The sequence below is a fragment of the Indicator indicator genome, chromosome 26 (assembly GCF_027791375.1).
Source record: "Indicator indicator isolate 239-I01 chromosome 26, UM_Iind_1.1, whole genome shotgun sequence".
NCBI classification, from domain to species: Eukaryota; Metazoa; Chordata; class Aves; order Piciformes; family Indicatoridae; genus Indicator; species Indicator indicator.
Genome location: NC_072035.1, coordinates 6,337,985 through 6,351,404, shown reverse-complemented (window position 1 = coordinate 6,351,404; position 13,420 = coordinate 6,337,985). Strand labels below are relative to the sequence as shown.

Genomic DNA, 13,420 nt, shown 5'->3' with positions numbered 1-13,420 from the left:
CCTCCACTTTTATTTAATGCTCTTTTGGCTGTGCCACTGTTCCTTTTGCATGGGCAGCTGATGAAGCAAACTGTGGAACTGAGCTGGGTTCAGAATGACCCAACACAAAACCTGAATGGTTATTTTTAGCCAAGCTCAGGTCCTCAGCCCAGCTCTGCCACTGGAAAACATCACCCTCAGTTGCTCAGGAGCCTGTCCTCGTTCAGCTCGCTGCCTCCTGTGAACCCAGCAGCTTTCAGGCCCAGTGGATAATCAGTCCCTTAGAAGGTGAGTCAAAGTTGCACACAAAGCTGGTTGTCATTTTTTTTTTCCTGAATCCCAGGCAAGTGTTTAATCCACTGTCCCTCATCCTCTTCCTGGCATCCTGCCTCTGAGGAAATCTCACGTAGAAAAAAGAATTCTTAACACCACTGGCTGGCAATTAAAAGGATGGAAAAGTCAGAGAATAATTCTCTTAATTGACTACTCTTCTTACTACTTGTAATCTAGAGGAAATCTAATTAATTCCACATGAAGAACAACTATTCTGTAGTGAAGTGTAATTCCTGGTCTCTGGGGCTTCAGCTTGCCAGTTGTCAAATTATCCAATTACACACTTGTTAAAATCCGTTTTGGGCAGATTTTCATGGCTCGTAAATAAATAATTTCAAAGCTTTAATCCTCAAATTTAAAAGGAAAAAAAAAGGGGGGGAAAAAAGGGGGGAGGGGGAAGCCCCTGATCCTCAAATGATACCTCAAAATCTTGACATCTAAAAATGCCAAGAAGCTGAAAAAAGTGATACTTGCTTGCTCACTCTGCTCAAGCAGCACCACAGCGGTGAAGGATCTATTTCAGCACAGAGAAATGTGCTGCTGCTTTTCCAGCTATGTTTTATTCAGATCACTAATCTGAAGGGAACCAATTAAGGCAACATCCCTCTCCTTATGCCAAAAGGGAAAAAAAAAGATCTTCTCATAATCATGTCAATTAAGAGGTGGGAAGCCAGCAGAGGCTGTAGCTCAAGCCAAGGATATTGATACACTGGAGCAAGGCCAGTGCAGGGCCACCAAGCTGATCGAGGGCATAGCTGGGCACATGGTGTACGTGGAGATGCAGAAAGAGCAGCTGGGCATCTTCAGCCTTAAGAAGAGAAGGAAAATGGGAGACCTTACTGCTTTCTACAGTTACCTGATCAGAGGATGGAGAGAAAATGAAGCCAGGCTGTTCTCAGGCTTCCATGGCAATATGACGAGATGCATAGGACACATTAGAACATGAAAATCCTATTTAGATACATGGAAAAACAAATTACCATGAGGATGATCAAATACCAAAAGGGTTTTCCCCAGAGAGACTGTGGGATCTCCATCTTTGGAGGTGTTCAAGACTTAAGTGGGCACAGCCCTGAGCAACTAGATCTCTGAGCAGGGCACTGGAGTAGCTAATGGCTGCAGCCCTCTTCAATCTCTGCAGCTTTATGATTCTAACAATTCCTTAGAGAGATTCTCTGATTAAGAAGAGGGAGGGGTCACATGACACTTAAGCAACTGTATACTTGAAGAAATGCTCTTAAATCACTGTAAACTCTGCATTCTGATGTGGCCAGATTGGGAAAATCTGAACATACAAGAAATCTTTCTCTGATCAGTTGCATTTCAGTGAAAACAATTCAGCAGCCAGAATTAAAAACAGTTCTGCAATATTTGCCACTCTGCTGTATGGCAGCATTGTTGGGTTACAAAATCCTGCAAGTGAAACCTGATATGAAATAAAAGAGGAACAGATGGCAGTAATCTGTTTTCTATAAACCCAATCTGACTGTACTTCAATAAAAGTAAGCTAACACCATCCCTGTGGGGTTTTTAACAACAACAAAATATCAAAATTTCTTCACTATTGAGTCTGATTAACAGAATGATACAAAAGTATTTGGAAAAAAATAATCCAGATTAGGTTGTGGAATATTTTTAAGGATTACTGGTGATATTGAGCATTCAGTGTGAGACATCTAAAGACATCCTGACTTTAAAATCATTAAGAGCATTTGCCTACCAAAACCAGGTCCCTTTCAGCTGGCTGCAACTGGGCTGCACACAAGTTATGAAACTAGCAAATATTTATAAGATTTTCATTCTGAAAACTCAATTCACCACCAAATTATTTCTATTTCTGTTTTATTTTACTAAACTCATAGCATTTTTAACACCAATGGCTTTACAACAGTGTGAAAACTGGCTAGGACTTCTGTGTTTTGTGTCCATTGAAGCAGTGGCAAATTCTAAGTGAAACTTGTTCTAAATCCCAATCTGCCATGTCTCCCTGGTCTTTCTGCATTTCATAGCATCCTGAAGCTTCAAAGCTACACAGAAAGACTGTCAGGGATAAAGGATGGGGCTTGTTTCAAAGCAGTTCAACTACATGCATCTAATCAAGAAAAATACACATAACTCGCACTTGAGAAAGAGCAGCAGCTGTTATGCAAAGCCATTTTTCTTAGGCTTTAATGCTTAAGAAAAATATCCTCGTGTTCCTCTTTCTCCAGGGAACCCAATTCTTGATGCTCCACATCAAATTGTGTGGTTGTCAGCAGCTTTGCCAGCAGCCCGTCCAAGCCCTCATTATTCATTCCCCCACTCAGAGCAAAACTGGGTGACTGTTGCTTTCTATTATTAAGGGTGATTACAGTATTAGTCAGCTAGCAACTGCAGCTCCAGATACAAAAACAAGATTTCTAGCCTCTTGTCTTCAACAACAACATCACCATCAAGATCTTTCTCCACGGGGCCTGTAGTAACCTTTGGCAGAAATAGAATTGGATTAAAGTGGAAGACCTGCTAGATGTTTGTTGCTGCTTGGCAATTTAAGTAGCAAACCCTCGGCATTGATGTTGCAATGAACACAGTTACTGTTTCATTGTATGTTCCACAGGTCAACAAAATGCCTAACAGTAAAGAGAAAGAGCTATTGCTTGTTGTTTCAACAAAGGTAAAGAACCTCAGGGTTATCATTGATTCTGGCAGGAAAAAAAGAATCCAAAGAATATGGCATTTGTTGGCTTCTGCAGATAAGGAGTCTTTGACTGCCAAGTGCTTGTCTTATTTTCTTATTTATTTCTTATCTCTGTATCTCTATTTATTTCTTATTTTCTTATTTATTTCTTATCTCTGTACACAAAACAAAATGCTGTGTGCTAGTGACTCACACATTTCTTAGCAGTTAGACAACAGGCAGCTGCCAGAGCAAGGCCAATGTTTAGCATAACAGTGACAATTATAGGAAGCTGAAGACCAAACCAACTTTAACAGGCAATTCTAATTGGAAAATGAACCCTCTTGCAACTGAGTATATTCACTTCTTGAGCACAGTCACACAGGAGTACCAGAACTGTCACACTTGACTGGCCTGCTCAGCTGCCTGGTCCATCATCTGGGTACAGATAGGTGTCAATATCACATGCACTGAAAAAGCTTAAATAATTGACATCTACGAGTAGGAAAAATGTCTTGTAGCCTCAGATATCTGTGATTCAATTAGTTTCTGAAGCATAGCAGATTATTATGTGTTTACTGGATGAAACATTTTCTTCCATTAGCTGTACAGGCTCATTACAGTTATTAGAATGTGAAACAGAATCTAATCTGACTCATGCATTTATGCATCACAAACTTTATGCACTGCCTAGAGACTGATTATCATGCTTTTGAATACAAAGTCCTTCCAGTTGAAGTTGCCTGAACCAGAGAGAACTAATCCAAAGGGTTGGCTTTTGGATCCAGGCAGAGACTGGCAGTTAATGAGACAACCTGTCCCTCTGAACTGATACAACAACATTCCAGAATTAGGCTAGGGAAGGATTGGGTGTTGAATTGCTGTCAATAATGACACTGAAACAAGATGAAACAGGTGACTATCAGAATTTGCTAAGTGTCAGTTTGGGAGGCACTGTCAATACAGAAGTTTGAACTGTTAAATAAGAAACATCAGGAAAAAAAAAAGGATTCAGGGAAAAAGAAATGGGATGGAATGCAGTCACATGTTGTAATGTCTAATCATGGGGACTGACAGCAAGAATTTTGGCCATTAGGTTGTAGGCCTTCAGCCTCAAGCAACAGAGGAAAAGAAAGTTCCAGATATAATATTCAGTCACAGGATGAATGTATGCCATTGAACAAAACAATCCCCAACCAACCAACCAACATCCCCCAACAACCAGAACCAAACCCATGCACGTACCATCTGAGAGGGAGAAAAAACCAAAACATTTCCAGGGCATAAACACTTCAACAGCTATGGTGAGTGACATTAGTGGGTTCCTGCAGTCAACCTGCATATCTACTTTCAAGAAAGATGAATCAAAATCAGAACTAGTAGGTGCCAAAAGAGGTTACCAGAAGAATGGAAAGTCTGGTGTATGATATGAAATCATAGGACCTTGACCTACCTAATTTTAGGAAGCAATAGGATATACTTATGAAAACAAAATGGCTGCTTTTGGTATCACAGTGACCCAAAATTTTCTCCCTGTTCCCGTGAGCAACTTTTATCTGTAATTCACTAATAACTTTGCTTTTAAAAGTCCCTCCTCAGAAGTGCATAGCATTCTAATTGAATATTTGAAAACTTGCCGGGTACTGTAATTGCAATTTAAAAGCTATGAATTAAGAAGGTAAAAACTTTTAGCTACTCTCTAGACATCTTTTTCTTTCTCCTGAAGCTGGCTTTCAGTGGAAGTGTTTGGAAACACTGAAGGCAAGTAGGGCAGTAGATTCTGGCCCACGTGATCCTCCACTTCTCAGCTGCCAGGCAGAACTCAGGCCAGTCACAGCCAAAAGCAGATCCTTGCTGTAATCAATTTGTTATCTATATCATACATATGGATGGAGATTCACATTTCAGTTCTCTCACAGAAAATCTTTAATTTCATCCAAAAGCATTCTAATAGTCAGCTTAGATGGCAGCTAGTAGAGACAGGAATCCAATATCCTACTCCACTACCCCAGCATGGACTGTACTGCCAAGCAGCTCCTGCAAGAAAACAGCAGCACGCTGCTAACCTGAGGAGTGGCAAAGCACCTGAGAAGAGAGGGCCTAAGGAAGAGGCAGGGACAGCCATGCAATCTTAAGAGCTACAGGTAAACCATAAGCTTCAACACCAACATCATTTGCTCAACTTAGGTCTGTGCTCCAGAGACCATCAGCATCCACTTGTCACATCTTCTGCAACAGGGAAGAAAAGCCAAGCTGAAACCTCGGGCTAGCAGCAGGCAGTCTGGCTGATTTCAGGAGGAATTTCAACATGCTGCCCATCCCCACCCCTTTTCTGTAGGAAGGGACATATATTTTCCTTATGTTTTTATCATTAGTGTCTGTTTGGCTACTGAATTCTTCAGGGTAAGGCTGTAACTAAATAAGAGTTTGTGCACCATTGAGCACTCTGGTAGCTACGTCTGAGCCATGTACCCAGTCTCTAACAGAGCACAAAGAGCACTAGCTAAAAATTAAATGTATCAGATACATATATTTATAAAGACATTAATACCCTAAGCATTTTTAAAATCCAGCACTGCCATGACAGCTGATTCCTGTAATTATCTGAAATAATTTCAACACAGAAAAGCTTCCTATATAATAAATAGCCTCTTTGCTGCAGCAATTGATTTTATTTATTTATTTGGTCTATTTACCCAGCTTCTTATGCTGAAGGTATGTAAAAGTGCTTCCTGACTGTCAACGTTTGCATCAAAGTTTTATGAAAAACATCAGGAGCAAGTTGAAACAATAAATTATCTAAAAGGTATAATGTTAAACTGGTGTTCAGGTTTGGGATGCAATTTATTTAATATGACTGCCATAAATGCAACTTCTCATAAGCCAAAATGGCTTTAATGGGTCTGAGGACAAGAGCGTGTTCATCTGCAATGGCAGAATGGGTTTGCAGTCAGTGTTGCTTCAATAGATGTACCAAACAGGCCTCTTAACAAAATATCCCCTTAAATATGAAATTTGTTATAGCTCTGCAGTATGAAATATTTCTATTCAACATATAAAGGCACTGACTTTTTTACAACCAGTTTACTAACCTGACCTTGTAAAAATATTCCATTTGTGTTTCAGACAATAGCAGCTGTGGTGACACAAAACACTGCAAAAGTGGTTGTGCTATTTTAAAAGGTTGTTTTGCTCCAGCACTACCAGTGACCCTGTCCTGAAGGTTACTAACATTGTAAGTCACCTAAGATGAAGGATAGCATGATCTCTCCTCCTAACAACCAACCCAAATGTGCTTAAACCACCTTCATTTGCAGCTGTCCTCTGCAAGAGCTGAGCTGTGTGATTCTGAGAGCAGGGACAGCTCACCAAGCTGGGACTCCTCTGCAGGGTCAGGTGAGAAGGAGTAATTCTTTGCCTTCACAACAACCTGTTTGTTGCAAAGTAATGAGCTGGGCTTTGGTCACTGATCTTGTTTACGTCTGTGACAAATCAGGATTCTCTTCTCATGGGTTTTTTCTCCATTTGATTTAATCTCTGTCTGCCTCACACCTCACTTGACTGTCTTGGAGGCCAGTGTTGCACTGCTTAAGGATAATAAATAATGGGACAAAATTAGAGAGATAATGGAGGCTCAGCAGACGATATGAGTCTGTAATCCACTGTTGACCATTCACCTTCACCTGCTAAAATACAGCTGGGAAGGAAGGAAGGTTGTCTTTGGAGTTCTTGTCTCTGCCAAGTAGACTGCAACCTTACCATTGTACCCTTAATTAAGTTTTAAATCCCATCTTTTCATGCTGTCCATTTCAGTTCTCTAATAATAAGGTTATATTTAGGTTGATACTGAACAGATTATAAATATACCTAAAGGCTGTTTGTTGTATTCAATAAGGAAGAAAGACAGGCACTCCACAGCCATGTGGCCATAAAACTCAAGTCCAGACCAGAGCTGAGTTTGATAAAGACTGAAGGGATCCTGTTCTGCTAGTCCCTGCAAAGGTGAAACCTGCTAATTCAGCCCTGGTGCCAGGCAAGCTGTCCTGCCTGCCAGCCAGCAAATTTGAGATTCTCTGGGCAGCAAGAAAGCTGAATTATCAACTTCAAAATATTAATATCATGATTGATATGAGGTAATCCAGGGCCACTCAGCCACTGTTACCATGACCCTGCTTGCTCTGGAAGGTAAAGCTTTTCTGCTCTTTCCCAGTTGCACAGATCATGCAAAATGGTCTTTTATAGCTGCCATTAAGATCAGTTCATCTATAAGAGAATCGCTCAAGAAAGCAATCTACTTTCACAGAGTTTTTGTACACAAGGGTGCTCATCATCCAGCCACCTGGCTTCCTCATCAGCTTCCTGTGTCCTACCATCATCTGAAACACCTGAGCCACATATGTATCTTTAAGCCTAATAATTCCTTGAGTATCAGGGCAACGACATTTGTGTGAGCCAGGCAGACTTTAAGACTAACTTGTTGATCTGAAAATTTAAAACATGTATGTGGACAATGATTTATCAAAAGTTGAAGGTCAGGAGCCTGCTACCTTTTCAGAAGGTACACAGAGCACTCTGCAAATATTTCTGTCTGCATTCTAGGAGAAAGTAAGGTTAACTCTGATAATGGATTTGTCAACCCAGGGAACAACACATCTCCCCATGTGAGATTTATTAAAACAGGACTTTTGCTCTTCTTCCTTAACATATTATTAAACAAAGGGAGGGCACTGATAGAACAGATTTAGGGCATATAAACAGGTGATTTGCAGGTTCAGTTAAGAACCAGCCCAGGTATTTGATTATTCATCATTTTTGATATGATTATTTACAGAACAGATTTCAACTTATTCATTTAGTAGCAGCATGTGATACCTGCCCTCTGCCTTCCTCAGTAGGGATTATCTTGTATGGACACAGATGGCTACAGAGCTCATCTGTCTCTCAGCCTCACCTAATCATTAAAGTTCAACCAAAGGTGAAAACCACAATTATGAAAGAGCTGACAGAACGTTTAAAAAGCAACAATAATCGATATCAGCAAATGCACAATTCGAGTGATTAAACCTGGACCATTCATCACCTAACAAAATGAGAGTGAGATAAAAAGAGGGAAGAAACACCAGAATGGAGTTAAACAGGACCTGAAAGCTGAATCTTTAGGGTGCCAGTTTAAAAAAAAAAAAAAAAAAAAAGTCATGTTCCAGAATATTCAGGCACATTATTCCCACTGGCTGTCACACTATCTTGCAGAGCCTCAACACAAAAGCCCCTCAGCAGTTTAGCGTGTTCAAGACAGTTAATGAACAAATGGACCATATACTTTTGTTACATCATATTGCAAAGGTATTAAGAGGTGCTAAGGTTTCTGTCTCAAAGGACAATGTTGCAAGGATGATGTTTAAAGACAATTAATATCTATGTTAGGTGACCATAAAGAACATCATTGAAGATTTTTGCCTCTTCATTTACTTGTTGGGTTATTTTCAAAGTGCCACACTATCAATAATTACCATGAAGTAATCTCTGACATTCCTGGTCCAGAATTCTCCATTTAGAATAAAGCATTATTTGTTTCTGTAATACCTTTACCAAATGACATGTTCTTAAGGCCCCTCTTCCACACTTCCCTGGCCACACACTATCTGCAGCAACAAACCTGGTGGTGAGAAAGCTGTCAGGGAAATAAGGAGATGTTTGAATAGTGCCCATGCAAGACATGCACAAATTACTGTGCAAACTGTGGGTGAAGAGCATTATATCACAGAAATATCTGCCTATTTCATGAGATTTAGTGGATATTTTAGTTTCTGTTAACCAGGCAAGACATTGCTAGGTGCCTGTAAAAGCCACTGCAAAGCAATCACGGTAAAAGGCCAATAATTTTTTATGACCCTGGATAAACATCTTTGCTTGTATTTCATCAGGCTTAAGGGAAAGGATCATGCATTACAAATATCCAGACAAGTGCTCACAGGTTCTTACAATGTTCTCCAATTAAATGTCTCCTCCCATGCTGTTCCCATTCTGCTAACAAGGGCTGACTGGGGTCCCATGTACAGCTCACCAAGTTGGGTTCTGTTGCACTTTAAAATTAGGAGAAGTGTAATTGAAGTATCAGAAATCTCAGCCTTTATGGTACCCACATATCCATAAAATACATCCTACAGCTTTTCTCATCAATATCCTTGAGTACTCTACTGTGACTTGTGCTACCATTATTGGTGTAGGGACCTGCAGGAGTCTCAACAGCTGGCATGATACTATGCCATGGTAAAAAACCCAAACATGTACTGGAGAAAGATAAGGTGAACACAGCAAGTGTCTTAACAATGTCAGCAAAGGGTAGGTATTTCTAATGTGTCCTGATGGCAACATATACATCTAAATCTTTCCACTGGAGCATTCTGTAATTCAGAAAAAGAAACAGGAAGCTCTGAAGTGGCCAGTCTTCTGGTTTGAAATCTACAAGTCCATACTAGCCAGCAGAAAAGACTACAGAGAACAAAGACAGTGAAGAGGTGGTATGTGCCAGTCTATTTGAAAAACAAAACTTTGCCTTAATCTTAAAGCAGGAAAATTGTTCTTTTGAAAAATTAACCTATAAACGAAATATTCATCTGCATTTCTGTTTGTTGCCTCTAAACATGAATTTATATGTCCTGCTAAGAAGCTCAACAAAACTAATCCAAATTAACCTTGTCTCCAAAAAACAAAGAAATAATGTAACATTGTCTTCATTGTGGTTTTTCCTAAATAGAAAAGTTGAATTTATTTATTTTTATTAAATTTGTAAATTACAAACTGGCCTTGCTAAGATCACAGAGAAATATGAATTCCCACTCACCTAAGTTAGACATCTTGAAAGGTCTGCACCTAAATTATCATTCCCTATGTGTGAAGTACAGCAAAGATCTGGAGATTTGTGATACCCCAGAGTTTCTTCTCTGACACTCCAGTTAAGGCAAAGAAGGTTAAAATATTCCCAGCCTGTCAGTAATTAGAGGACCCCTGCCATTTATCTTTGCTTTCTCTCTTACCCTTTATCCCAACACCTGTTGCCTTGTGAAATGCCACCTATTGATAACTTTGTAGAGTTTGTAGGGCCTTTGAGCATAGAATTTTGTGATTCTGGAAAATGGGAGGAGATTTTTCATCTTTGAATGGAAATTAAGAGTGAGTTGGTTTGTAGCAACTGCCAGGAGAATCTTTGTTCTTGTAACTATTGTGGTTTGTTTGTTGTTTTTTTTTTTTGCCAGTATATCACTTGATACTAGAGTAATCAGAAATCATGGGTGTGTATGAGAAGACCCAGTGTTTTCTGCAACTGTTGGAAACACCAAAAAACCAAATCTTTTATCTTCCTATAAAGGGAGAGAATAAACCCTCCTGAATCTCAGATTATTTAAAACAGATCATCCCCACAGCCCTAACCCTCAGTACTCCAGAACTCATGTGACTGCACATAAAGGAAACCCATCTGCAGACCTCAAAGCCTCCTCTCTTACCAACAAACCAGCTGAGATCACCCACTAGTCAATAGCAGGAGCTAGTCCACACCACTCTGATTTGTCAGACAGCCACAATCCCAGCTGGAGAGAGCTATTTCAACTGGGATATAAACCTTAGTAATTAAAGCATGAGCCATTACCAAAGACAAGAAATGTTTTGGGTGTTATAAAGAATCATGACATCTGAGCAGCTCTGAAGTTGGTAAATAACAATAAGAGCCAATTCTGTCAGTCTGGAAGAGGAGAGAGCACTACTCTTTAAAATGACATCATTCACTGGCTATCACTAGGGCAAGCATCCAGGTTACACTTTTTAAAATGCTCTGGGATTGATTTTTGGGTTTCTTTCAGTGCTAAATTATGTGTCGATAATTTCCAACAGATTGTCTAAGAGCAAAAGTGGGTTGTGGCTAGACCTTAGAGAAGAATACTTCATCCCTAATGATGAAGAATGTGAAGGGGAGAGAAGAAGAAACACACAAAACTTGTGTTTGTACTTGGAACTGGGGTACCTAGCAGGTTTTTTAAGCAAAAAAGCAAGGCTAAAGCATCAGGTATTTTTCAAGCCCTGTAATCTGCATGGTGACAGTGAGACAATCCTTTTTAATGCATTTATGTAACACAGTTTCCTACCTACTGTATTTTATGTTCCTCGGGTAATTAAAAATTGCTCAGAAGTCATGCCATGACTTCCATTTCTCTTCTCACTCTCAAATGAATATGGAGTCAGAATTGAAAAACTGCAAAAAATCTGATTCAGGAAGTTCTTAAATTCTAGACTAAATGTAAGAGGACTTGTGATTCAAGTAAGATATATCACATTGAACTCAGTGCCCAAGGATACCACTTCACTTCAACAGTGAGTGAGTTCTGAACACTGTAAATGCCATGAACTCAGCTTCTGCCTCCAAGAGGTCAGTATATTGGCCAAAGAGATCATGACTGTGCCTTCCAGGGGAAGCTGTGGTCTCCCTTCATGAGGTTTCACAGCTAAATGAAGCAAGCTTCTAAAAGTAGTATCTGTTTCTCAAGGTGATGAAAATTTCTTTGTCATTGTCCTTTCTGGCCCCTTTCAGCAGATCATTCAGTGAAATAAAAAGTCTGTTAAGCATTGGAATTGTAAAGCAGTATTAAAACCCTACAGAACGTCAGACAATCTCTTACCATAGCCAAAGGGAGAACTCCTACCAGGTCCTTCTGGCTTACGTAGATCTTGGAGATTCCGAGATCAGATGTTGTGTCTCCAGGATATTCTACTTGCCATGTGATGATCTGGGTCCCAGGCAGGTCAGTTAGGTCTTCAATTTCAAAGTCAATCTGCATAATTTCAGAGGATGGACCATCGGCACTGCAAGAAAGGAAGCAAAAGCAAGGTTCCAATCACATGGCTGGTAGAACAGCAATGTAATTGCTTTCCTATTAATAAAACATCATATTAAAGCTATCCCAAAGAGAGGATTCAATGGGATGATGGATTTAATAATGAATTAATCATTTGCTCTTGGTCTTGAGATTTCAGGGTATTTCCCTTATGTCCAAATGGCTTACCAATGCTCTGTGATAGGAAGCACTAAGGACTGATGCATTTTACAGGTGGAGAAATGGAACTAAATCAAGACAAAGAAAAGGCTAAAACTACAGCCTCAAAAGCCTGACTATGAGGTGCTCCCTTTAACAAGCACATTGCATCTCCTCCCCGTTCAAGCAACACACCAGCAAATCTAATGGGAATCACTCCCTGAAATGGGAAACCACTGCATTAAAAGTGCTTCCTGCTTTTTAAAGAGGCAGGCATGGAAGAGAAATCAAAGCTCAGGATTGGATCTGTGAACGAGAGCAGCAGGGAGAGGAGGACTGGAAAACTTGGAATTTATTTCTGGGTATACTGCTACCTTCTGTGAATGTCTTAAGCTCCTCTTGTCCTTTGCTAAACTAGGAATTACAGCTAATTGAGTTTGTTGGAGAAGAGGGTTACCAAACAGTGGCCAATCCTGCCAGGATCCTTTGGCAAAACACATTAGAAGAGAAAGAAGAGTTACCTGATGTGATTTTCTAGGATACTCAGGCTACACTGGGGTTATTGATACTTTATCAATGCTGCTTTTCCTTTACATGCTGTCCTTCCTGTGGTTACATGGTTACATGAGTGAGTATCATAAAGCAGATATGTAAAGATGGAAAACTGAAAAGAGACTTCTTGGAGCAAGCCCTGCAAATCACTGTTATAACAGTTTCTGTATAAAAGCAATGCAGTAAAGTTTCTATTCTGTTAGCAAGGTGAGTTCCATAGTCTAGTTGTAGTTATAAAGACAAGAAAATACTAAGTGTACTGTAAAGTTGTTGAGAAATAAAGAATTTCTGAGCAGTGCAGAAATCCAGAGGATGCTGAGAGTGACGGTGCTTTTACTTCTGAGCACTGAAGGCTGAAGAGATTCTCAGTGTTTGTGTGGAGGGGAAAGGAAAGAACAGAATTTCTTTCAGTGGGGTAATACCAAAGAAAGAGAGAATGGCACAACACTGAAGTGTCTTAGAGTGCAGCTGGAAGAAAAGAAACATTTCAACAACTGATTAGAGAGTCCTAGAATGTGTTTAAAATCCAGCAGGTTTTCCCAGCTGATGTGGAGGAAGAGCTAAAGCTAGCCATATTTTTTATGAAGACCAGTTATGACAACAGTGCCAGTTTGGGATTCTTCCCAAAATACTCTGATATTTTTATCATGCTGGCTAAATCCAATGCCTTATCCAAAGCTACTGCTTGAAGACTTTAATCTGATCATCTTTAGGGTTTGGATTTTAATGGATGTATCGAGTCCTTACTATCCTGGATGGAATTTAAAAGGAGCTTCTGTGTTTCCAAAATGGAACACATTGTATTCACATTCTCATTTCCTCATGTCAGGGAAGAAAAGAAACCAAAACAACACAGAGTTTCTAAACTAGCTCT

General features: G+C 39.8%; 1 protein-coding gene across 1 annotated transcript in view; it reads right to left on the bottom strand.

Annotated features, from left to right (window-relative positions):
• Window positions 1-13,420, bottom strand: part of LOC128975706 (transmembrane protein 132D-like) — a 259,696-nt gene that overhangs the window by 85,828 nt on the left and 160,448 nt on the right. The window contains exon 4 of the mRNA XM_054392723.1: window positions 11,641-11,824. Coding sequence (XP_054248698.1) covers window positions 11,641-11,824 — 184 coding nt within the window. The remainder of the gene's footprint in view (window positions 1-11,640; window positions 11,825-13,420) is intronic.